Source organism: Haliotis asinina, chromosome 1 (genome assembly GCF_037392515.1).
Source record: "Haliotis asinina isolate JCU_RB_2024 chromosome 1, JCU_Hal_asi_v2, whole genome shotgun sequence".
Lineage (NCBI taxonomy): Eukaryota > Metazoa > Mollusca > Gastropoda > Lepetellida > Haliotidae > Haliotis > Haliotis asinina.
The window spans coordinates 55,962,357-55,989,889 of record NC_090280.1 but is presented as its reverse complement, the minus strand read 5'-3'; the positions used below and the strand labels follow the sequence as shown (position 1 = coordinate 55,989,889).

The 27,533-nt window shown below is 38.9% G+C and overlaps 1 protein-coding gene across 3 annotated transcripts; it reads right to left on the bottom strand.

Annotated features, from left to right (window-relative positions):
- Positions 1–1,164: 1,164 nt before the first annotated feature.
- LOC137281205 (SANT and BTB domain regulator of class switch recombination-like) lies at positions 1,165–27,391 on the bottom strand. Of its 3 annotated transcripts, none has more exons than XM_067812330.1 (21): positions 27,313–27,391; positions 26,316–26,469; positions 24,379–24,559; positions 21,726–21,795; positions 21,107–21,147; positions 20,556–20,747; positions 19,090–19,148; positions 18,415–18,509; positions 17,692–17,757; positions 17,216–17,302; positions 16,183–16,248; positions 14,704–15,034; positions 14,147–14,307; positions 12,954–13,065; positions 11,693–11,834; positions 10,877–10,955; positions 10,243–10,313; positions 8,264–8,346; positions 7,717–7,808; positions 5,278–5,353; positions 1,165–1,953 (listed from the first exon to the last, which is right to left on the bottom strand). In XM_067812330.1, the coding sequence occupies exons 2-20, from the start codon at positions 26,460–26,462 to the stop codon at positions 5,287–5,289; spliced, it is 2,142 nt and encodes a 713-aa protein (XP_067668431.1). In that variant the 5' UTR covers positions 26,463–26,469; positions 27,313–27,391; the 3' UTR covers positions 1,165–1,953; positions 5,278–5,286. The 3 variants fall into 3 exon arrangements, with proteins under 3 accessions (XP_067668431.1, XP_067668446.1, XP_067668439.1); XM_067812338.1 differs by having other exon boundaries at positions 1,526–1,953; positions 5,269–5,353; XM_067812345.1 differs by lacking the exon at positions 5,278–5,353.
- Positions 27,392–27,533: the final 142 nt, after the last annotated feature.

The following is a 27,533-nucleotide window of genomic DNA, read 5'->3' as shown; positions in this document are numbered from 1 at the left end:
GCAATATTTCAGCAATATCACGGCAGGGGACACCAGAAATGGGCTTCACACATAGTACCCATGTGGGCAATCCAGACCGGTTTTCGACGTAACGCGCGAACGCTTTTAACGCTTTTAGATTACGCGGCCGACATAAACTTTCAAAACTTTTTTTCTCACATATTTTTATTCACTTCAGAAGTATACATATATTTGTGTAGTCTTTACATACACTACATTGGATCCATCCAGATACACTTTTATCGAATTTGTGTTCTTTGTTGTTCTTTGTAAAATATATATATTTCTATTTTCATTATCGTTTTGAGAGATTTCTTGAATTTCCAAAATACCGGAATTTTACTTTTTAGGTTCATGTTATGTATGTATTTCTTGACTAGGAGAATGATAACCAAAAAGATTGTGGACTTAGTTAAGACAAAATTTGGTATTTTGTATTTCAGAAGAGCCTCAAAGTGAAACCAGAAGTTTTTGGTATGCTTACAGGCCTCCTTATTGTGTCAACTAGGTAACCTATCACCTAGCGGTCGTGCGGGAGTGACTAAGTACACTTTTACACAACATTCTACAAGTATAACGGCTGTACACAAGAAATATGCTTCACACATTCTACCCATGTGGAGTGAATCTCGTTGTATTTGTTAACAATACAGACAATTTCAACATCTGATTAAGCATGGAACTAGCCTTATACTGAAGTTGTGTTTCCACACTTCATTTCTATATTGAAATATGAGAAAATAGCGTCAGAGAAATAAATATATTTCTGCCTGACCAAATTTATTTCTTGTTTTAAAGATTTTTTTGTCCTCAGAAAACCACCAAACAAATATTCCTTCTAAATACTAAAAGTATTTCACTTTTGGCAATTTATGAAGTGTATAAGGATAATCTAAAAACATATTCCTGTCAGTATAAATTTTTGGTCAATTAAAAATAATGATTTTATTTTTTGAGTAAGGAAAAATAATTTTGATTTTTTTTATTCTTGAAAAGATTTATTTCTAACCAATAACCATGCTGGAATATCAATGCCCATCTCTTTAATGTCATAAACCTGACATACTGAAGACAACTTGTACAAATTTCCTCTAGGATCTTCCACATGAACATATGCACATACCAATGGCTCCGAACAAACATCCTCCAGAGAACTGTACCAGCTAATGTAACAGACACAATTTATTCAGTATATGGCCACTGGCCCAACACACAATCATACAAAGGTGCATCACATGTCACAATATTTAACTCACAGCCTCATGTGTTTTAACACTGTGTAAATACAACCTCATCATACCTTTTTTATTATCAGTAATTTGAACATTCTCATGTAAAAGTATGATGTGCAGTAGGGTAGTTTGTGTAGTTACTTGTGTACAGTGCATTCTGTCCAACTCTGACTCTGTCTTTCTCTCATTGCTGTATAAACCAGACTCAAAATACAGTCTGACGTAATCTTTCTTTGTTGTCATAATGAAAAAAGTCCTGTATATCTGAATATCCCTTAGAATATAAAACATGATCAAAACAAGCAATTTAATTGGCTGGTCAGAGTGTCAACAATCAATCAATCAATGCTACATTGCAACTTCTCTTTTACTGACTAAATCATCATCATCATCATCATCATCATCATCATCATCATCATCAATTTGTACAATCTATGGTCATCTATGACTTGCAGAAACATTTATTGCCTTACAGTAAGTAGAAACAAACATCAACCTCAAGCAGAAGCCTATCACCGAGCACCATAAACGTAATGTGTAGTGCAGACAGCTGCATGTTGTTTAACAATAAACAGCCTTTAGTGAGCTGAGTTCAAAGTGTACAAATCCATGAAGTACTGTACAATGTTTATACTGGAATGTCTCCATGTAGTTAGTGCTGGAAGATGACAAGGAGGATTAGGAGAAGGAGGATCTCACTTGTCCCAGTCTGGGTTTGAGCCTGCAACACGAAAACACATCCAGCATTCATGAGTGAGTGACTGAACACTTGTTAACATGCTTCAGTTATCTGATGAAGTGTCAGTTTGATCTGCAAGGAAAGACAAGTGTGATTCTGGTCCTGATACTTACAATCAATGACAAGGGGGAACTTGGTCCTGGATGAAGGGGAAGCTGAGGTTTGACCACCCATGGGGAACTGGGGACAGAGTAGGTCATGAAATATCCCCAGGGAGACAAGCATAGGGTATCAAGGGACCTGTCTGTCTTGGAAGTTCATGGGGAGAAACGTGGGATCTATTCTTTCAAGAATCCCACAGGTTGACAAACATGGAAAGCTACAGGAAAACATGCATGAGGCACTGAGAACCTGAAATCCACATTACTACACAAGCATTGGGTAGGGGGACCTGCTCTGTCCTAGAATATCATAGGGAGACAAGCATGCAGTACTGGGGCCCTAGTCTAACATGTGCATGAGGTTTGAGAAACGTCCTCTGTCTAAGAATATCACAGTGAGACAAACATGCAGTATTAGGGCCCTAGTCTGTCCTAGAATCCCAAAGGGAGACCAGAATAGGCTACTGGAGGAATTTCTGCTATGGATTCCCAAAGCGAGGCCATCTGTTGGTACTAGGTTCCTGATCAACCATTAATTTTCCTGTTTAAGTGAACCTAGAAAATATATCACACATGACCTGAGCATTTGCAGACTGCTCTGAATCTGTGCTAAACAAGTGATAAGGATTGATCCTAAGACAGGTAAGTCATATCCGACTTGAAGAGTGTTGACAGTGCCTCACAGTGTCAAGGCAAGATGACAAACCAAGTCAACCTGGGCATAACTCAGATCAGTTACCATTACCAAGGTATGACGGCTTTGTATGGTGAAAATCAAACATGAGAAAGAAACAAGAAGGCAGGGCTACATAGAATTATTTACTTTCTTGGGTGGTAACGTTTCTAGAGAAAAATGGTGAGGTACATTGGAAGCGAGGAAAATCAATGAAAAAGGCCTTTCAGAACATTTTTGGTGGATGGTATTTGGAAAGGTATCTAATACATTTCTATATCTGCATCATGAGTACACATGTTGTTTGTTTCACCATTAAGACAATTGGCAATTGTGTCCCTGAAATATTTTCCATGAATTGAACATACACAAATTTCTGTGCAAAGTAAATTATGTACATTCTGTAGAATTAATAATAATACAGAAAAACACACTTTTCAATATCTTAGGCTTAAAAGAATTTGCAGAACAACTGTCTTGTTGAAGATTCATATGAGTCTAATATCTTTGTCTCTCAATGGCAGACATCAATACCTACATTTACTACCAATGTAACAGAGGTTACACAAACATAACATTATTTGGGGATTGACATGAAACCATATAATTTATATGTTTCATATATTTTTTGTTATATTTAAAAAAACAAATGTTGAGAAGTGAAATTTTGCTGATATACTCCTACCACTAACTACGGAAATGCGATTACAATACTTTAGAAATTTAACTCCACTTGTCTAGTTAGGTAACACTAACCATCTGTTAAAAGTTGTGCAAACCAGTAACATAACCCAGTGTGCAAATAAAAATGAAGGGAGGGATGAGGTGTGTAGAGAAGTGGATATATAAATTTGGCATGCCTCAGAGGTCACAGAAATTCTGCCAGGGGTTCAATAAACAGTTCAGTTTTAAACATCCAATAAATGACAGATACTACCAAACATCTATGAAATATTTTCATATCAATATGAACGTTTGTTTTCTTGTATATATGGATGTCACAGCAGAATAGAAAATTACTTTTTCCAATTGTTACTATAGAAATCAATTTGACATTTGATGAGACTATTCTTGCAATCTTGTGAGAAGTGTGTTGCTGTAGAATTTATCTGAACAGCAGAAGAAATGCAACTCTGGCTTTTTCTCAAGTTTTAAAATAGACGACATAAACATGAACACTTACTTTTATGAGATTCCATTACTTAGAAACAAACATTTCTTTTGCTGTTCAGTATAACATTACCGTATTGTATCTGCTTTATAACCTCCTCAGGTTCAGAAAGAGCCCTCCATAAATAACTTAGAATAGAGCCAAAAATGCCTTCAAGAACCTCATGTGACCTTTAAAAACCTCATGTGACCTCTGCATAAGAAAAAGGAAGAGATCCTTGTTGTTACTGGGGGAGTATATACTGTAGTCTAGACATGCTGGGTGTGTGACAAATGGGGACATGCATGTAAGATATATTGTCATGCACAAAGACAACTTTATCTGCATTTCTTCTCTACAAAGTTTTAATTCAATAAATTGAAACTAATGAAAAGACATAAGAAAACACACATAACATCTATGGGTACAGTAATTTGAAAAGACTGTTGAAACATACACATGCATGATGTGAAGTAAAAGTTTCTACAAAAATGAAAAGTAACTAAAATATGAAAAGGAACCTTTTTCTTTTAAAAATAAATAAACAATTAAACTTCCCTCCATCTCAGCAGACACACCTCCTTCAATTACACACACACACACACACACACACACACACACACACACACACACACACACACACACACACACACACACACACACACACACACACACACACACACACACACCATTCCTCTACTGCATACAGATACATCTCCTCCCATCCCTTGCAGACACATGTTCTCCCTCACCTTGCAGACACATCTCCTTGCTCACCTTGCAGACACACCTCCTCCCTCACCTTGCAGACACACCTTCTCTTTCACCTTGCAGACACACCTCCCCCCTCGACTTACATACACACCTCCTCCCTCACCTTGCAGACACACCTCTTCACCTTTCAGGCACACTTCCTCCTACACCTTGTGAACACACCTCCTCCCTCACCTTGCAGACACACCTCTTCCTAAAACCTTGCAGACACACCTCTTCCCACACCTTGCACACACACTTCTTCCCACACCTTGCACACACATCTCCTTACCCCACACCTCCTCCAACAAATTGCAGACACACCTCATCCCACACCTTGCTGACACACCTCCTCCAACACATTGCACACACACCACCTTCCACTCACTGAGACACCCTCTTGACGTAAACTTCAAGTAAAACCTTTCATGTATAAGCATGTACTCTACTTAAGCACCTATACAGAGACAAAAAAAGCTTGAATTTCCATTTACTCCTCCACTTCTTCAGGTTACCAGTTTTCTGGCTACAAGCACCTTGTACAACAATGAGAGTTGCCCGAGACAGGTGAGTACTGTGTACATGCCTAGTAGTGCAAGAGATGCAAGAGAAACATATACCTGATGTACCTTAACGAGCTAGGATTTGTTTGTAAATGACTGTTGTCTGCGCTGGTAGAACGTCTGACCTGACCCCATCCGATGCCTGGGAAGGAGTATGCAGATACGGCAATTTCATTATTTGTTTGTTTGTTGTACAATGCAACACTCAGCAAGTTTTCAGTCATATGATGATGGTCTGTCGATTCTAGACCAGACAAGCAATCCATTGATGGATACTGTGAGCAGCTATCAACACAGCCAGGGAACTAGGACATATATGGATTGTGTCAACAAGATGAACGAACCAATCCATTTGACCACCTGATGCATTATAAGTTGCTTGCCACCTATTGTAACCTGGATTCACCAGAGGTTTTAGTTACAAATCAATAAACTGTAAAAGAAGCAACATTTCCCACTATGGCTTCTATTACTTCAATGTTTGAAAAACAGAAATAAATCTTACTGATATTTGATCTTTCACACTGAAATATTACCTGTCTGTCTGATGATCAGATAAGATGCTCAGTTAGAGAGATCAAGAATGCAGTTTGACCAATTAATGATGCATTGTTTGTGAATTTTAATGAGATTGCTGAGAAACCTCATTCATCCAAGTGAAATTTTCATCATTATCAAATTACTTATCACACTTTCACCTGACGTCTCACCTGACCTGGACACAATTTATGAACACATCTGGACAGAAGGTCTTTAGCAAACTTACCTGATGTGGATGTGATTACCGGGTTCACCAGGCAGAATGAGTGTTCTCCCATTAGTCATACACCCCACTAGTCATACAGGTTAAAACCACATATGGTATGGTCGACTGCACCAACAAGTACCTTTGTAATAAAATGGAATGACCCAAGAGACCAAAATACAGCTTCGCATCAGTGAACTTTAATGATCAGTTGTCAGCAAGTAACATATTGTAAGCACTAGCCCTAATCTGTAAATGTTTAACAATATAATCTATTATATGCCTTATCTTTACAGTTACAGTGCTTTTGACATAGACATTTAAGAACTTTAAGCATTTTAAACACTAGACACTTTAATTCTTATTATAACTTATATAAATTCACAGTTTGCCATGTGAGGTCAGTTGGGTCGAGGTAGCCAACAGCATCAGGGAATTGAAGAGTGTTTTTCTGGCCGCCTCAAGCTGGCCCCACAACTAGACAAGTCCATTTTCTTTTTCATGAAACACTCACTTTCTTCCCTGGATGCACAGAAGTCGATTCAGGCTTCTCAATCTGCTTGATCAGTTCAACAAAACGAAAGATATTGGGATGATGGTGTGGAAGAGTCTTGTTCCTATGATAGTGGAAGCCTTTAAAATTATCATTTGTTCGAGGCACAACACTGTAGTGTTGATTCCATAGAGGGATGGGGAATCTTGTATCATCATGCAACCCAAGTTGTCACAATGTAATCATTAAATTTCTGGGTGTTGTTTACGTTGATGTATTGTCCATGACGTGGACCCAGGCATCTTGCACATGACCCTCTGGTAACAGTGCCAAGGCTGATGCTCTTCTGACTCACAGTCTGACCTCCGCTTCCTCCTGCTACTGGAGAGCATGCCCCAGACATCAGCATAATCTCTCTTCATTTCACTGTGAATCTCAACGAGTCAGGTTCATAAGGGCCATGGTTGTGTGGAGTGGAGTTCCTGACATGGTCGCCAACTGTAGTGACGCTACCCCAACAAGCCTTCGAAACACACTTCCAGTGGATGTAGTGTTTCTTTGTAAAATTCTCATTGAGAAGGTGGCCTTGAAACAGTACCTGTTGTGTACCTTGCCTAGACGTAACATATTCCACTTCAATCAATCCTGCCAAGAGTGGTATGCTAGAGCCTATGACATGGAACTGTTATGCACTAATTTATGGTTCTTTACATGACTGGGTACAGTTTGAGATTCAGTAGACTTTGAGATTAAACTAACCTCAAGCTGTCCAATATGTTTCTCAACGGTTGTGATGTATGATGTTCACATAACTTCAAAGTAATTTACTCTAATAACATTTGTTCATATGTTTCATTACCTAAGACTGTTTCATTCTCAGTGTTAGAGATTAAACTAACTTCAAGCTCTCCAATGAACGGGCCAGTCTATTTTGTACAAAGGGTATATGACTGTTGCTGTTTTAATTAATCTTTCATTTTCCGTATGATTAGTAGGAATATGACTAATGGGACATGACCTGCAGAGTATCATTAGCAGACTCACCTGCCCTGGAGATGACTAGTGAATTCACATGACCAGGTGGTCATTAACAGACTCACCTGCCCTGGAGATGACCAGTGAATTCACATGACCAGGTGGTCATTAACAGACTCACCTGCCCTCAGGTAATTCGCTTAATCAGCTGGCCAGGAGGTCATTAACAGACTCCCCTTGCCTGGAGGTGATTAGTGGACTCACCTGACCTGGAGGTGACTAGTGGACTCACCTGGCCTGGGTCTGTCCCGGCTGTTTGTTTTGCTGGGTAGTGTTGGCTATCTTCCACTGGGCTTCCAGTTTGCTGAATATTCCACCAGAGAACTATGGAGGAAATACACACAACATCACATAGTGATCATTAACATATAAGAAACTAAAGGCGAGAATTTATGGACTCAACTTCTTGCTTCTCTTGTTATCTTACCACTGTTGTTGTTTTACGTTCCTTTACTTTTTCCTGGTTTCTTCACAAGCTCTGTGATATAAATGCTGTGAAGACACCTTGGAAAAAAATAGGAAACACTTCTGCTTTCATGCGATCCCTTATTTTTAACTCTCAGTATGCAGCTATCTGTTTTCTAGTCTTCCACTGACAAAGGGGAGAGAATATTCTCTTAAACGTCACATTCCTCAAATCAATACGTTCACATCCATAAATTTTCACCTTTACGTGTATCACTTCAAAATTCAAAGAGTCAATAAGAAACTAGCCAGTCAAATGCAATGGAATCACTTGCAGTATTTTTATTCCATAAAAAATGAACTTTCAAAATTACCTCCTTTTTTGGCTTATCAATCTTATCTGCATTCAGCCTCAGTTTGGTCAAGTAAAGACGAATGTCCTTCATTCGTCTCTGGTCTGAATAAAGAAACAAATAGCACAATAGCAACAAAACCCTTTCCATATCTATAAGAAATCACTGTTAAAAACAAAGTCAATTGCACAGTTCAAACCATATAATGAGCATGTGTTTGATTGATTGTTTGTAGGGTAGCCTAGTGGTTAAAGCGTTCGCTCGTCACGCCGAAGTCCCGGGTTCAATTTCCCACATGGGTACAATGTGTGAGGCCCATTTTCTGGTGTTCCCCGCCGATAGACTCGACTTGCTGGAATATTGCTCAAAGTGGTGTAAAACTCACTCATTCACTCACTCACTCACTCACTCAAGGGGAAGCCTGGTGGTTAAAGCATTTGCTTGTCATGCCAAAGTCCTGGGTTCAGTTCCCCACATGGAAACAACTCTTGTGTCACTTGCTGTGACATATTACCAAAAGCGCCATGAAACCAAACCCACACACTCGCTGAACATTCAAACATTACTTGTACAGCAGTCAAGGAGTTTATATATGAAGTCTTCCCAAAAGTCAATTGACATGTTTACATATTACTTCTTGCGAATCAGATAGCGGCATTAGGCTCAAAACACGTGCCTACACCATGGCAATGAGAAAGAATGAGTGAGTATGAGCGAATGCTTTAACCACTAGTCTACCCCTCCTCCCCACGATGAGACAGAAAATGATGTGACAGGCTTTGTCACGTGATCAGGACACAAAGGGACACATAACCTGCAGTAACGCATGGCATCACGTAAGTGAGCCAGTACTGGCATCATTGTGGCCTGGTACTGGCATGACGTACGACAGTATAGAGCCAGTACTGGCTCAATGATTGTTTTCCGTCAGTGGAACGTAACAGGCAAAACTGTTTTGGGCCCTATATGGGCAGTTGCAGTAAATACTGCATCTCAAAATACTTTACCAACCCAGTATAGACAGTACACTTCCTGTCTGGTGAATTGTGGGGGGTTATCTCAGGACCATGTGGTCTGTTCAAGAGAGATGGCCAAAAGGTAGAGAGTGATATTTTCCACATTTCTGAATGAAAACTGACTGAATGTGGTTCTTAAAAGTAACAGCATTTGTTGAGAATCACTTATGAAGGCTACATTTTCAACTAAGGTTAAGTGTTCAGCATATTTTCAACAATAGCATGCAGCTTGTATTTCACTGGGGCAAGGTCATTTGAAACATTCAGTATGATTCATGTTGTTAGATCATGGAAAACCTGTTGACATGCCTAATTCAATAAATGGCTCAGCTTATAGTACTGTTTCATGATCATATCATACTGGACAAACTGTCAAAAGATTGAACACTACATGAATCTTTGAAACTTCTTTGAAAAAAGACTGTACCCCGTATATCTGGTGAATTGAATTTGAAACTTGTGTTGAACAAATTCATCCTTATTGTTTTATGAATTAGCCTGATATGGAGAAACTTGTGTTGTCTTGTTTTTTTTCTTTTTCAGAGTTTCATTTGGTATCAGTTTGTTATAAATAGTAGACACTGTATTAAACTAAACAGGGCCAGTGCCGCCCAAACTCTAAAGGGCCAATTTGCAACCGCTACGGCTATGTTCTGGGCCATACTACTTTGCCTGTACTGGACCAGTTCAATGTTAATGTGCAAAATAGTACAGGCCCAGTTCAAGAATGCCTTAAGAACGGCCCAATTTTCTGACTTTACTGTGTCAGTAATGGGTCAGTTGTGTGATGTCAGCTGGGCAGATCTGTAAGGGATCTACTTGGTGATTTAAGATGTGTTTGGGTGCTATGTTTTGATTTGAAGCTGGAAACTTTGTTCTTACGTGTTTCCATATAGAATCAAAAGAACGAATGCACAGAGTGACATAGGAAAGGGAAAATCAAATCTGTAACATATTTTGAGTAGTATACTATAACTGTCCTACCTTCCTGTCTCTGTGCATCCTGGTTGTATCTCATCGATCTCTGCGTATCCCATGTTGATTTCTTTGTTTGTCTGAAATGTATGTAAGGATCACACTTAAAATAAGCCCTGTCTAATTGTTTGTTTGTAGTTCAGCGCCACACTCTGGTTACATGGCAGTGCTCTGTCAATAATCGAGTCTGGACTAGACAATCCAGTGATCAACATCATAAGCATTGACCTATGCAATTGGGATAAGATGACATGTGTCAACCAAGTCAGCAAGTCTGACCACCCAACTCCAAAAGTCACCTCTTACGAGAAGCATAGGTGACTGAATAAAACTCTAATCCAGACAAACGTTACTGTATCCATGCATCAGTCCTGAAGGTGCAAACAACCACACACATATGCTTTCAAGATCATTTAAGTTGCTATATGTATACATGTATGAATGCAATGTCTAAAACCCATTCAAGTCATGCTGCATAACTCTCTCTCTTTCTCTCTCTGTAACAAAATGGTAAGTTCATTCGCTGATTTCCTAGGGTGAGATGATACATAATCAACAGGTACATTTCTTAATTCAGACAGATCACAGGTTGAAAATAAATACAGAACTCCTAACTGAAAGATGTAAAGCATTTCTGACATACTCAAATCCTGGAGCGTCCAGCAGGATTGCCTGGGGATCAATGGTGACTCGTGATTTCCTAGTAGCTCTTGGTTTCTTGACTGCAAACAATACATGATTACGAGTCATTATAGTTTCTTACTGGGTCAGGCACCAAATACATCAAAATACATCACAAAATACAGGTCATACCTGTATCAATCATAGTAATTCTGTAAACAATCTGATGACTATCCTCTGCAAAGTCTCCAGCAAACTGGCATGAATGGGACAATAAAGGACTTGGTATGGCTGTACAAAGTGATCTTAGTGCTAAGGTGACTACAACACCCATCCTTTAACATAGACTTAGGGTAGTTGTAGTGCCAAGGTTGTTTTGTACAAGGCCCTGGTTATTTATTATAGAGGTGGGAGGAGACAAAGTTTAGGGGACTATCACACTGACATGAAAAAAGTCATTAAAACACAACCCCAATCTCACCAGCACATGTAACTTTCCTTATAATATATGATAAGTCCTCAAATATCATTTAGAAATATAATTTATGGTTTTTTTTAAACTGAACTGCTCTTTTTTCATGCCCCTACACCACATAAATTTTGGCCATCTTCCCTCTTTGGCTGAAATATTCATCGACCCCCACTTAATCTTCATCCCTTCCTAAAATAACTGAAAAGTCCCTGACAAAAATCTTCCCTGCTTTATCAAAACAAGAATACATTCTACCAATTTACTAAGAAATATTGTATAGTAACAGGTAAATTGTGACCATTTACAATGTACTGTGCTGTACATCATGACTTCAGTTATCAGTTCAGGACTAATCCATATACACACCTGAACCTTTGAGAGACTCCTCATCTCCAATCTCGTCATCACTTTCACCAAAGGCAAACTCGTCAATCTCAAAGGACACTTCTCTCTCCACAGTGAGGGCTTGTAAACGTGGTTGAGGCTTGCTGTGATGGTGGTGGTGGTGCTAGGACACAAAAACACCGATGAACAGTCCACACAAATATGATGAACAAATTTATCAGGCCATAACAGTGATAGAAATTAACACTTGCCCCCTGGCCCAAGGCAAGTAGAAGTTTGTCTGGGCGAATTAGAACCATGCTACTGGTCGCCCGCTGGGCGACAAGGGTATGTGTCACTGCTGATTATAAAGATGGAAAGACTTCCATCCATATCTCCTCTTCTCTCAACTGATAAAAAGCCTCACCACAATCATTTACATGTGTTTGCGTCACTACAGTTGGTTAATATAAAATGAGTTTTTTAATGCATCATTTTTATTAACTGGACCAGTAGAAAACATCTTGGGCCAGTAAGTTTTTATGTCTACTGTCCCGAAGGGCCTGTCTGAACATAAGAATAATTTCTAACACTGCCATAATCTTATATGATTTAAAGGTATATTATAAATTATCAGGTTGGAGAGAGTGACATTCTTTCATGAAAATTCACTAGCTAGTCGGGCTAGTTACTGTGGAGATTTACTGGCCTGATTGGATTTTTACTGGCCACTGCCGAGCTGGCCAATGGTTATGTGGCACACCGGACAGGGGACCCATACGAATAATGTTTGTAGGGTCCTTGCCAGTAATAAGATGGTCCCATAAAGTACTGGAACCTTTTGTGGTGTACATTGAGATAAATGAATCAATGATCATGTGGACAGTGGTCTTGACAAGTGGGTGAAATAACAGACACAGAGAACTACTAGGTATTTTTGTGCGTCTCTCCCGGCACAGTACTTTGGGTTTTCTGCAACCATTCCCCACATGTATGAGTACTGGACACAAACATTTGGGTGTCACATAAAAAATGAAGCACCTGCAGTTTACACTAAGAATCACAAAATACTTATTACTGTCAGTTAATACAAGAATACTGCCTCACTAATATTCCTGTGCAATATCCTGAAATTTCAAGTATAAAATCCTCAATTTTCCAACATGAAGAAGTGAGAGTTTCCTCAATGTAGATGTACAAAAGCCTTTGGGTAAACAGGTACTATTACCTGCACAACTTTTAATGGATAACTGAAACAGAATAGAGTGATGTAGTTTAAATGTGGTCTGTAAATATTTATTACCTCTACTTTTTTGTCCTCTTCTCCTGAGGAGGACAACTTGGATATATGCACTCCTGATGACCTTGACCTACTGGCAAACACCTCATTGCCAAATATGTTCAGCTCAGCTTCACTGGAACACAAGAAGACATTATATTTGGCAAAACTTCAACCAGCACTCATTTAGAGTCAAAACCCACCAAACATGAACAGGAAAAATTATATAGTATTTTACTTTATATTCCAAGATGCTTTGATGGAAGATCAAATGTGAAAACAGTACTTTATTAGACAACAATGTGCACTTTTGTATTACATCACAATATGTTGGCATCACTGCGCTGTTCTAGTCTGCCCCCTCGTAACTGAACACGTTTGCATTACGTCAGAATGTAACCGACAACACATGTCAGTTGTCCTCATCTCGTACAGCCTCCTACAGTAAACTACTCTGTTGCATCCCGTTTTTTGTTTAGCAATCACATCACACAGCTAGCACCACTAGCGGGAAGCTTTACGTTTCTGTTTCGCAATAGAAAAAAAATGTCTCATAGGTTGACTCAGTATTTTAAAGCAACACAAAAACGTTCGCAATGTTTACATTCCCACAATGCAGTCAAGTGGAATGTCGCTTGACTAGTTAGCTTCATCTGGATGTACTGATCTAAACTTACATTGGTAGTAGAAATGCAATGTTCATATTGTCCATATGGTTTACATTAATCACAGATGTAACTGAAATGATACAGAAAGGATTCAACCTTCTGGTAATGTTCGTCTTACCGTAGGGGGTGCAGACATGTCAAGCATCTTCATGCTTTAGCTATAACTGTTCAGGTTGAAAGTGTGCTTTATTAAACTATACATGGTGGTAGAGAGACCTGTATTTCTTAAATGTATTGTACTGCTGCACAGTGTCACCGGTATACTGGAATACACATTACAATATCTCTCTGTTCTCAAGGTATCTTGACTAAAACATAGAGCAAACTTTCTATTACTTCTGTTCTACAGCCTAAAACCTTCAGAGAAATTCATTTACAAATGTTTGAAATCAATTGACAAAATGGTAGATAAATATTGTTATCTCCCCTGTATCCATGACAACAAAATGGCAGCAACTGACTTTCATTTACAAATATGTAGCAAATATGCATGCACATGTGGAAAGAGTTTTGTTGCTTTTATTCAGAACATGAGTTAATGACCCCTACCTGGTTTCAGGTAACCTCTGATAGGGAACACAGATCACATCTCGATGAGCCAGAAGGTCATCATAAATCTTGTGTAGAGGAGACTTTGAGTTTGTGTCAAGGTCACCACCACCAGGGGTCGCCTCAGTCAGGTTGATGATGTGGTCCTTCACACGACAACCCTGAAAGACATTTACCCTATGCAGTCTTTGAAGTTCATGCTAGTCTGCTAGCCCAAGATTACAAAACTATGCCAAGCAAAAATCCATCACAGACAAGCAGCAATTAGTGACTATCATTCTTAACTAGTTCACTTGCTTCAATTTCCTACATATCAGAATTGAAAAAAACAATAGAATTTAGAAAGAAATTAAATTAAATTAAATCAGAAAATTTAATTTAATTTAAAAGGTGACTCATAAGGTTTCCTGGTGAGGCTTGCTGACTTTGTCAATGTATCTTATCATATCACAACTGCACATGTCAAGATTCATGATGTCAAACACTGGATTGTTTGATCCACACAGCCACAATACAGCAAAACAGTGCTGCATTAAAACCAAAACTAAAAAACAAACCTTATTGAGTTGTATAGGATCAAATCGCATGGTTTTCTGATGACAGCAGGGGTATACCCCAACACACGACGATGTTGCAGACCCTCCTGTACTTCCCTCATTATCGTATCGAGGAGCTTCTGGGTGATATTTACAGTGTCCAAACTCTGTGAGCGGGAATGTTTCTCCACACCGACTGCAGGCCAGTGAGTTGATTGTCCCCCACACTCGCCAGTAGACATCTCGCCAATACTTCAACTGGGACTTCAGTTCCAGCAGGTAGTCATTCAAATCAAAGGTGGTGTCTTTCAAATGACAATAAGTCAGTCCTCCACGCTTGTTGACAGTCATTCTGAACAGGAGAGTATCATGAGATGAGCGGGTTCAGATATGAAGGTGTTACTGAATATTGGTTAGACAGGAAGTATAAATTTTTAAAATAATATTAAATTAAACTTCCAGGCAAGTAATGATACAGTTTGACTATTCTGGACCTAAAACAGAGCCAAATCCCCTTTAGCAGAGTCTACAGGCCAGTACCACTGAAGCATACTCCCAAGACAGGAAGTTTGGTCCAGTGTCATGAATGTTTAGATCCATGAAGATCCACATTAGAATTTATCTTCAGTAACCCATGCATGTCGCAAGGGGTAACTATTGGAATTGGTTGGTCAGGCTTGCTGACTTGGTTGACACATCATTGCTTCACACGTGCATAGTTGGATTTCTAATTTGTAAGAACTAGTGGCAGTCTGTAAATAATTAAAGCCAGACAAGCCAGTGATCAACAGTATGAGCATTGGGGCTGCAACGGTTCTGTTTGATTCATCAAAAATCAAATCTGACTACTTAGTTTTTCAATTTTTGATAACCATTATCACTATTTCGAATGATATTTGAATATCTGTTGACATTTAAAAGTTTTATTTTATTTATTTACTTTCATTATCTGCAGTGTCCGAGAGTACTCAGCATGAGTTTGACTCATCAACTTTTATGGTTCTTGACATGGGGACAAGAAAGTGAAAAATGCTGTTCTGTGTTTAAACAACATATTTTATTTCCTTGACAAAGAGTCATGTCTTTTAAATACACGATTTCCTTACCAAATCTCCGAAAACGTTTTAAGTGTGAAATGTTTTGTTTAAAGAAATTTGAGTTAAATGAAATATGATGTTGACCAAGTCAACACGCCTGACCACCACCATTCTAATAGTTAGCTCTTATGACAAGCATGGGCTACTGAGGACCGATTCTAACCCGGATCTTCACGGGTTATCTTCACAAATTACCTGAGCTACTAGAATATAGTATATAAAATATAAAAATAAACGAAAATGTTAGGGAAGATGAATGTTTAGGTGATGTTTCTTATAGTGAAGACTCAATTTCTAACAGGAATAGAACATATGCAAACATTTCATGAGCCATTTCATGAGCCCTAACTTGTTTTGCTGAGCATTTGTAAATTCATCAGGTAAGTTAAACATTGAAACCGACCTGCTGGATACACATTTGACCTTCTTCTCAAGTTTTGTGGTCAGGTGGCGTTTACAAATGGAACACCTGTAAGAGATGAAATCTGCAGAAATGTGTGGCATAACACCTCCTACACTATTACACATTGATAAAAATAAACAAGAACAATTGCTTGAAAAAGGATGATTTAAATCTTCTGATAAACGTCAAGATCCTACACTGAGTAAGGGATGTACTCACAAAGGGCATTATGATACACATCAATACATACCATGGTACTTAGGCCACATCATTATATGTATAACATCATAAATCTGTGACACATGTTCAGTAAAATTGTCAGCATTCCGTGTGGACTGGTTAACAAAGCTCATTCTGTAAACCAGCGTGTGTTTAACTTTCTTCTATAGAATGGCTGTGGGACAGTTAACTGCAATTTTTCATTTTCATTAATATCATTATTTATGAGAATATAGTTTGTCAGGAATTTTGTAATGAACGGATACATCAGTGTTTTGGGATACCCTCAGTACATATTACTCATGTTAAAAAATAATATGTACATATGGACTGACACCCCTTGCACCACCCCATTGTATATACCCCCGGGCGGTGGGACAGCCTGGTGGTTAAAGTATTGCCTGTTACGCCAATGACCAAGGTTCGTTTCTTCACATGGGTACAAGGTATGAAGCTCATTTCTAGTGTCCCATGTTATGATATTACTGGAAAATTGCTAAATGCAGCATAAAACCATACTCACTCACTCAGTCACTCACTCAATCAATCCCTCACTCTATACCCCTCCCCTGTGGGTAAATAATTTTTGTTTTGGGACTAAGTGTGTTGTGATATCAGCCATATTCTTTGCACATCTGACTATACTGAAAATGAAGGCACATTCATGAATAACTGTAAAAAAAACCAAATATTCAAAATGTTACTAGTTTGTAGACAGAAGTACAATCTTACATCTGTAAGAAATGTACTACTTAAAGAGAGAGATGGCACTCTTTAGAGAGTCAAGTGTAAGACATGAACCACGTGCACTTACTTGAAGAGAGAGACAGCACTCTCTGGAGAGTCAGGTGATGTATACTCTGCATCAAACAGCTTCTCCAACTTCTTGCTGAACAGCTTGCTGTGGTCAACACAGGACATACACATGTGTCAGAGAAAGATTCAGATAAGCTGCATTATACAGCAAGCACTGAACATCACCATCACACTATTAATTGTGTTGCTAGTGTGCACCTGCACACAAACAGATTAAAAGCCAACCCTTTAATGATACTGGATGTAATTCCACAATGGAGCTGTTTTAGACTGTATAGTCAGTATATATATATCTTGATTTACTGGTTGACAGCAGGCAGTATTTACACATGAACTCTACCTCAGTCTATAAGAAAACAAAAGCATTATGTCTTGCTAACTGTAGGCGAAATGAAATGTCTTGTATTTGATGAACACATACGGAAACACATGATATTCAATGAAACAAAATGTCCAATGTGTCACAAAAATCACCTCTTAAATTTGTCTTTCCTGTCCTTTATCTCATCTGCTTCAGAATGTGTGAACAGATCAGCAATTCTGAAAAGGAATAAATGTGTGTAATGAGATGACAAGTGGACGAGTTCAATTCATGTCTCTGCCATGCCAACCCTGGTGCCTTAAACAAACAGGCCCCTGTGCACACAAAAGATCAGTGAACTGCCTTGTAGAAGGTGACACACTGATGGCAAGTTTGGACATTAATAAAGACAGTCTGTCGTCACAGCAGGGGAGATAACTTGCATCACCATGAAAAGAAGAAACTAGTGACACATTTATTCATGGTGGTATTACAATATGATCAGAGTGATATTTTAGCTGTCAAGTCAGCAGTAAATGTCAGTGAATGTTCCTAAATGGGGAAAAATAATAACTAAAACTAAGGGGTCATTCATAATTTATGGCAATGGGGTGATGGTGATTTAAAGGGTCAGCCACCCATGTTGCTCTAAGGAGGTAAGGGGGCCATAACTTTTGTGCATAAAAATCAAGCTTAACAAATATGGGATGGTGAGGGGTGTATGTCACCATTCACATTTTACATGCTTATCCATAAAAATCATCATCACTACCCATAGAAACAAAATCACAGAGTACATAATAAACAACTGATATCATGACTAACTGTCTTACGCTCAGCAGGGCCTTGTATATAAGCTCAACAAAAACTCTGAACAGAGCTGGTTACACACATACCTTGTGACGAGCTTGTCATTGATGCAGTTCATGTTACAGTTGGTGGCGACAATGGAGGACATCTGTTTGTGGCAGTACTCAATACATTCCTGAACCTGCAACACGTCACATTCTAGAAACACACGACTCTTACATGGTGTCTCTGTCCCATTAATTCCTACAGAAACAAGTGGCATTTGAGGATTTCAACAACAGTGAGAGAGGAAAGGAATACACCGCTTTTAGCAACTTCCCAGTAATATCACAGAGGGTGACACCAGAAAGGGGCTCCACACATTGTACCAATGTATGGAATCGAACCCAGGTCTTTAGCATGATCAGCGAATGCTTTAACCACTAGGCTACCAGACTGTCCCAGTTTTCCATAATATCTTCACAAAGAGTCACTTTAATCATCAGTACATGCTGCTAGTGGCACCAGAAGATACACTCTTGATAATATATGCTTAGAAATTTGACCAGAAGTGTCTGTGATGTCCATCAACAAGATATCATTACACCTTCCTCAGATTTCCTTTCTTTTGTTATTGAAATAACAATGAGAATGCAATGAGAAGTGTTTTCACTAAATAACTATATTTCAAGACTAGCTATAGGCAGACTAGGAGACTTAGGATAAAAGAGGAATATTAAGTAACATCACTGAACAAGAATGTAGTACAATTATGAACTTACCAGATTGTCCATTTTGAGAAAGTCAGATGAGATAAGAATGGAAACCACATTGTTTGGTTCTGAAAAGCAATAATTATTATTATTACAGGATATGTATGTATCTATGCAACTAGTACATGCTCAAGGCACTGGTATTTTTCCTTACATCACTGGATGTCAATGTTGAAGGCACATTGTATTACCAATGTCAACTCCCTGGGAATCATACTACTTTTGCAGCTACTAGGCACACTGAGTTAATGCGGCTTTCCCATCCTTATAAGGTACCCATTCACAGCAGTGTGGACAGGAAAACATATCCACAGTGCTTTGTCCAGGTTTACCGCATGTTGCTGTACCTGCAACAAGGTGTTCGCACATATTCATGTGGCCACCATATGGTCATATAACAACAGATTTGTGGGTTGTTTTGGGGCCACAGGGTTCTCATGGTTCTGTACTGTCCACTAGGGGTTGTGACAACACTGAAAGAGTCTGCACACACAGTTGACTCCAAGGTTTTCACACCACTCACAGGTGGGCTCGATCCCTTAATCACGCTGGAGCACTAGCCTTACACAGTTCACCCACCATGCCTTTTTCATTGGCTAAAATACATAACAATCTGTTCAGAAGCAAAGAGACCCGTGAAGGTCCCGGGGTAGAATAGGCCTTCAGCAACCCATGCTTGCCTTAAAAGGCGACTATGCTTGTCGTAAAAGGCGACTAATGGGATTGGGTGGTCAGGCTCACTGACTTGGTTGACACATGTCATCGGTTCCCAATTGCACAGATCGATGCTCATGCTGTTGATCGCTGGATTGTCTGGTCCAGACTTGATTATTTACAGACTGCTGCCATATAGCTGGAATACTGCTGAGTGTGGTGTAAAATTAAACTCAATGACTCTCTCAGAACCAGAGACTTAAACACATATTAGGATTGTGTAAAGCAGTTGTTACTAGAAAGGTATGGCTTGTGTTGTACTATTCTACTTAAAGATGTCACTTGTCTACAGTTATTGTGATGTTAATGAATAAATAAAAAGTCTGGAAAAATATCATAGCTGACATACTTACTCAGAAGAACTGACATGGTTTTGCATTTTATTGGTTGTAAGTATAACCACTGTTATGTCCTAACATAAATCCATTCAGAGTTCAAGGGTTTACCCCATATGTTAGTGTGCCATGGCACTGTAATTATTTTGAAATGGCGAGTTAGAAAATGTTCTCAGTGCCCTTATGGCACGCCTAATTTTCTTTAAACATAACTCACATTAGTCATTCAATACCCGAAACAATTATTTTTTCCCAAATGAATAATGCCATACATATTTAAATGCTCATAAACCCATTTCCTTATTGAACAAGGCACATTAAGTAAAAAAATTATTTCTATCCCTGCCATAGATGTTTGGGGTCAATGACCTGTGACCAAGCAGTCTGGATCGCTATAACAGTAAAAACGTTCCGTGTCTTACGTACCCAGTTTTGGTTTGTCTGGGACATCTTTCGTTGACCTCTTGACATATTTCATTAGCCAATCAAAGATCTGCACATCACAGTGGACGGAGATGTCTACCTCCTCCCACCGCTGGGCATCTGTCGACAGGTACTCCGCAAAGTACTTCATCTCCTTCACCAGCAGGTCTCGCGGACAGTTGAAGTCCTTCTTCACTGAAACACATCTGCAGTTGTATTGGGAATACTACATGATAAACAGTAAGATATCATTTATCTTCATGTTTCATACATATCCTTATATCATATCATTTTAGCTTTCAACTGATGGATTTTGGGTTTTTTGTCTTCCTCATGATGAAAGTGGCGTGTTAATGAAACAGTCACGGATGACGTCAACAGCATTCTGAATGTTTTGACTCAAATTTACAGACACTGCCCACCGCCAAATTTTAGCACTCTGAGTAAAATGACCTTGAAAGTGCTCTATATGATACACATAAGGGGAGTTTTGCTAAACTTTGGCACGTATTCAACTAACTGATGAAACAAAGGAGACAGACATTCTTACTCACAATTCTTTGCTTCATCGCAGACATGTATTACCATGATTGGTCTGAAACAGAGAAACAGCCAATAACTCCCATTGTACAAGAGTGCTCTTTATGCTTGTAGCACTATAACGGCACAATGTCACACTTTTATGACAATATTTTGGTTTATGATGTGTATAATGGGGCATATGTTCTCACCAACTGATACAATAAAAGACTTTTTGTTCCTTGTGACTTTCTTGAAATCAATACTTGAAACTTTGGGGCGAACAGCTTCCGAACATGGAATGCTTGCCATATATGGAATGTAAATGATTGCTCCGTATTTTGGAAACTATCGCATGCAGTCTTGTCAGTGTTTGCCAAACTGGCCTCAATCCCATAAGTGTGTTATAGGAATATTCATAAAGAGTGCTCCAAGGGACATAACTCTGTGAGGGTTGCTTGAAATAAAGTTTGGTCATTAGAGGTCGTTAGAGTCCATATAATTCAAAGTTGCATTAATTCATTAATTTTATACTGTAATCTTAATACATAAAGATGTACATCTTGTTGAAGAAATCTGGGAGCAATCTTTAGCAATTCAACAATATCTAAAATGCTACCTCATTCAGTTAGAACTAAAATCAGGTGTACCTACCCGTGTTCTCCATTGTCAGAATTCTGGGGTTGACCTTTGACCTCTGCATTTCCTCTTTCTTCTTTCACTCCTGAAAAGTGATGAAGTTCTATCATCAATCATCATCTGTACGTCAAGGCTTTGTTTACACTACATTTACTTATCAAATGTGCAATGTAGCCTCTATTTTTGTAGTAGTTACTTCATTCTAATATGAGAGCGTGTTCCAATTATACCATGACCTGGTCGCGTGTGATTGGTCAATGAATTGTCAAGGGCGCAGCCTGAGATGCAAATTCATTGACGAATAAACAGCAATCAGGCAGTTGTGTATTTGGACCAAGATCGGGTGATTGGATGAAGTGACTGCTTTGTACCATGAAAACATTCTGTATTCAGATTTCAACACACATGGTTACTTCAATTTTTGTCTATTTATGAGTGGGATAGATGACAATACACTGTCACAAATAGTTGATGAAATGGGACACTCTGAGATATAACAATCGATGACATCACTTACACACAAGCTGACGATGTAATGGAACTGAACGTACATAGTCAGAAGGAGGTGTCCTCCCAATACGACTACTCTCCAACTGGACTACTTCCCAACTTGACTACTGTTGAAATACTCATTTCAATTAGGCACCCTTTATAATAATGGACTCATTCCACTGACTTAGTTAAGTAAAGAACATAACATTTAAAAAAAAATAATTAAATAACCAGGAAACAGGACGGATTGATAATCCTCACTTGTTTGATCAGCTATTTGTTTATACAAACATTAGTTTTATCTGATTGCATCTTTAAAGTTGTGTTTGTGATGATTAAATGCGCTATGTGATAAATGTGTGATAAATGTGTAATGTGTTGTATGTAAAATAAACATGAGATTACACGTGTGTTTATATTTTTGTTGAAAATGAACTGATCCAAGAGTCGCATGATAGGGGTGACAGGTAGTAATTAGAAATCAGTCGTCCATTCAGTTTGTGTATTTAATGAGTAGTCCAGTTGGAGAGTAGTCGTAATGGGAGGGAACCCAGAAGGACTGACTCAGTTATCAGTGTAAAAAATGGTGAATGTGCAACAATTCCTGAACTGTCAAACAGCACACAAAAACTGCTAAATGGGGGTCAAAGAGTTGCTGTTGAAGGAAGCTCAAAACCATGGTGTAAAAAAAATCACTGGAGTTGGGGCATGGAACAGAACCAACAAATCAGACGGCCTGTTTCTAGCGAGATGGAAGTCAGGAAGTACCCCAGCATTGTGCAGTCAGGTAATGTCACAAAAGGGTGATGTTACTTGCTGGTAACTGATGTACCAGAGCCTTGTGTTTGCAGCTTGACAGTAACAGGCAGTTGTGGGCTGGAATCCACAGCTTGAGTATCACTAAATGCCAATAAAAGAGTTGAAACTTGTCTGTGTTTACTCAAGTTCATACAGAATTCAGTGTTCAAAATAATCGCCAGCCCCATGCCCCAGCGCAGGTTGTTGCTGCATCGGGCCAGCAATTTCAGATATTTGCAGGCCCTTGTTGCCTTCAGTAAATTATCTGTCATTTTCTATTTATTCAACAAGAATATTTTCCATATATATTTTCACTAACATTTGAGAATCATCCATGAATCATCAAGTTACAATAACTTAAAGTTCCCCTTCCTGGTATCTCGTGACCTTGTTCAGAGGTGGCAACACCAGTCTTTATTACAATACAAATCTCTCTCTGCGCCATAGACTTTGCTAACTGACTTTGTAGAAACAGTGTGAAAACGTGTACAGTGTATTGCATTTTTTTTTGTTGGTTTGATGTTACCAAAGTTTCATTGTGGGCCTGTAGATTTTAACATCTGCAGGCAGCAGCATGACCTGATGGCCAACTGACAAATTAAAGTATTGCAAACGCTGACAGAGTTGGGTCTAAATGTATCCTGTGCGTTATACACTGAGGTCAGTAAGGTCATTTTACCATGATCACACCAAAGAACAGATGCATGTAGTCACAGCTGATAGAGGAACGGATTGTACACAAAACCATTAAGCACTGACCCCATCATTCATCATCTTTTGAAACCAGATATGAAAAAGTTATAATGTGAAAACGTACATTCATATATAATTTCTTATATGTAAATTGTTTGAAACCAAATGCAAACATAGCTACAAAATTATGTGATGGATTTAGTCCAATCTTGATGTGCATAGGTACTGAATAAAAGTTTAAGATCTATGAGTATATGTTTAATGACATTGGAGATGCCTTGAAAGATCAGTTAGCCCTAGAGGCACCAGAAGGTTTCCTCACCGGGTACCCATTCACGGCCGCACGAACCGATGTAATTTTGAACAAAATCACCTGCCTAAGGTGAGACCAGATATGTTACACATTCTGGAGGCTCCTCAACAGACAAAGGGAGCACACCCCACTGTACCAATGCCAGATGAGTATATATAGTGTGGAGACCCCTACACTTTCACTTCTTCATTTGACTGAATAGTGACTGAAATCATAATGAGAACATTGTCCACAACACTGACCTTCTTTAGGTGGTTGAGAAAAAGGGGCTAGAACAAGCCAAGAACTTTGTAAAAAAAAAAGTTGTTATCCATACGATTTGTCTTGTATTACTAAACCAAGTTCTACATGCCTTTGAAGAATTTCACTGACCTTTCTGTCGGTCAGAGCCAGGTCTACTAGAAGTGGAGCTAGTTGTCTTGCTGGTATTATCTGTCTCTGCAGTGTTTGCGTGGCTGGTGCTACTGGACGTCTGTAGTGGGAAGTTCTTCCCAAACTGAGCGTATGACAGACCAGTTCCAGTGCTTAGCAGCTCCTGGTATCTTCTGGAACACTGAAAGAGTGAGTGAGTTCAGTTTTACTCCACACTCAGCAATATTCCAGCTATATGGTGGCAGTTTGGACCAGACAATCCAGTGATCAACAACATGAGCATCGATATGCATAATTAGGAACCAATGACATGTGTCAACCAAGTCAGCGAGTCTGACCACCTGATCCCATTAGTCACCTCTTACGATGAGCATAGTCGCCTTTTATGGCAAGCACGGGTTGCTGCAGGCCTGTTCTACTCCAAGACCTTCACGGGTCAACACTGAAAGAGAAATATACAGGTAACAGTACACTAGGATCAGTACTTATAGAGAAAGTATAATCGTAAATAGAACATGTTACATCTGACCTTTACTGAACACAGGTTGGACATACTCTACAGATATGTCTGTCATTTCATTTTCAGATATTTCAAGCGGGGTGGGTGAGGGGAACATAATTAACATCCATGATGGTACTTCATTTCATTATATCCCAGGCGAGTGAGTGAGTGAGTGAGTGAGTGAGTATGGCTTAATGCTGCTTTTAGATATATTCCAGCAATATCAACACTGAGGACATCAGAAACAGGCTTCACAAATTGCACCCATGTGGAGAATCGAACCCAGGCCTTCAGCACAACAAGCCAACGCTTTAACCACTCAGCTACCCCACTGACCCTGTGATTATGTGAACCCAGTAACTTAAAGGTCTCTTTTCATTGATTATGGCTGGACACAATACGCACAATATTTCATCCAGGTGACAGTTAGTCAATAAATAATCATGATAATAGGTAGCAAACAGACATTTGACAGTTATTATGAGCAGTATTCAATAATCATGACATGATGTCACACAATTAACCATGTCAACAACATTCAGTTGCCTCAGAATCATTTCCATCATGGAATTCCTTATCAGGGTTTGCACAGATAATCATCCATCAAACGTAAGGCTTTAAGGTAGGATTGTCAAGGTCCAATCAACATCTTTCAGGAACGATAGAAACATACAGAAGAAGTTGGTTGGCCAAATCCGGTAGTGACATCAGAGGGATATAACTCTCAGCTATACTCACTGTCAGTGCCTATCATCTCCTACCTCTCACAGTGCTACAGCTGAATTAGAAAAAGTAATAGTAACAGTCTGCTTATATGTCGCTCATATCCAGGCATATTGCCTGCTCCAGGTGCTACATACGTTATTATTCCTGGCAACAGGAGACTATCGTCCTTTCCGGTACTTATTCAACTCCCTGGGATCATACAGCCATGTCAGGCACAATGAACTTAACAATCACATTGCCAGCACATGCTCACAGGTACCCATTTTATACCTGGGGAAAATGAGATGATGTTGATCTAAGTATCCTGTGCATGGACACTTTGCAAATGTGCCCACCTCGGAACCAAATTAGTGTTTGATATGCCCCTTAAAATTGGGTTATGAGACACAAAAGACCAAACTTATATTGGTGATAGGTTTGGGCCAGGTACTGTCTTGGTAGTTTGTGCTTATACCCTGGATAATAATTGTTGTGAGCTGGTAGAAAAGAACCAATGATTATCAACTTCAGTCACTGATCAGGAACTATCAATTCTGGAAAATTAAAGTCGTTCTAATAAGATGTTTCATCCCTTTGTATATTATTTTTCAGATCCTTTAACATCTAGGGGAGGCGACTCTGCACAGTGAAGTGAGTTTGAGCAAAATGTGCAGGCCATATTCCACTTAGTGGTTTATCCGAGATTTACTTGACCGTTGGCCCAACATACCTGTGTTGCTGATGTTCCAGGAATGAGACGGGCAATTGCTTCCCAGTTTTTACTTTGCAGTTCATTGAAGTCTGATGATGCTATGAGGGTTTTGAGGATGAGGTCGAGAGTAACACCGACACGCGATGATGGTTCAATTACTGACATGGCCGTTCTGAAAACACATGACACATATCAGAACTGTCAGCTGACAATATTAGTACTGGGTAGAATTATTGGGCTTTAATGCAACTCTCAAGAGTATTTCTGTCATATGACTGTGAGTGTATTTAAGGGGAGACCCTATAGAAATATATGATAATGGTGCCACTACAAGTATGGATTTGGTGCTGACACCAAACAGGAGCTTCAAGGAACATGGAAAATCAGCATATCTCAGATTAATGTAGGAATATCAGTTAATGAGTGAGCCTTGGGGTGATTGAGTGATAGGGAGAATGAGTGAGAGAAAGAGCCATTGGGTGGTTGAGTGAGTTAGCCAATGAATGAATGAGAGAAAGAGTGAGTGAGAAATGTAACATATAATCCCCTATAAATCCAAAACCAGTTTCAACATTAAGAACATGATGAGGAAACTTAAATAACTATTCAAGAAAATGATTATACAAGAAACTGTTATACTCATCAAGAATTTTAAATATTCACTATTAGCAGGGAAGGGAGAAGAAAACATCTGTGGAAAGTATAAAAATAAAATGCACAGTCTGTGGACTGACTGGCATTTTCAGCAAGAGTAGTCTTAAAATGATAAATGCTTTTGTTGCTGGAGTAAGTTGATTTATTCACATATGGTACTGGGAAACGCTGACCTTGGGGTCCATTACATTCACTGCGCAAAAATGTGTACATAATGAAGTAATTGCAGACTACACAGCTGCAGCTTCCATTAGTATTCAACAATGAATTTTTGTTTGGGAATGCAGACGTTGAAACAAAAGCCACTTTAACTATAATGATGACAGGGTCTTTTGTGTAAGACTTACTGTTACCAACTCACATTTGAAAACAAAACTCCAAATGAAATCCCTTAGCGTCATGTTGCCAAGTGCTTGGTCTCCATTTTCCTTTTACAAGTGGCCAGTGAAGAAAAAACGAATTGAGAATTTCTCTAAATATAAATGCGGATAAAATGTTTATTTTTACTCTTATATATTAATGTTTATAGTGCAAGGACTATCTGTCTTTGTTGATATTAATTATAATTTCTCTTTATAATAT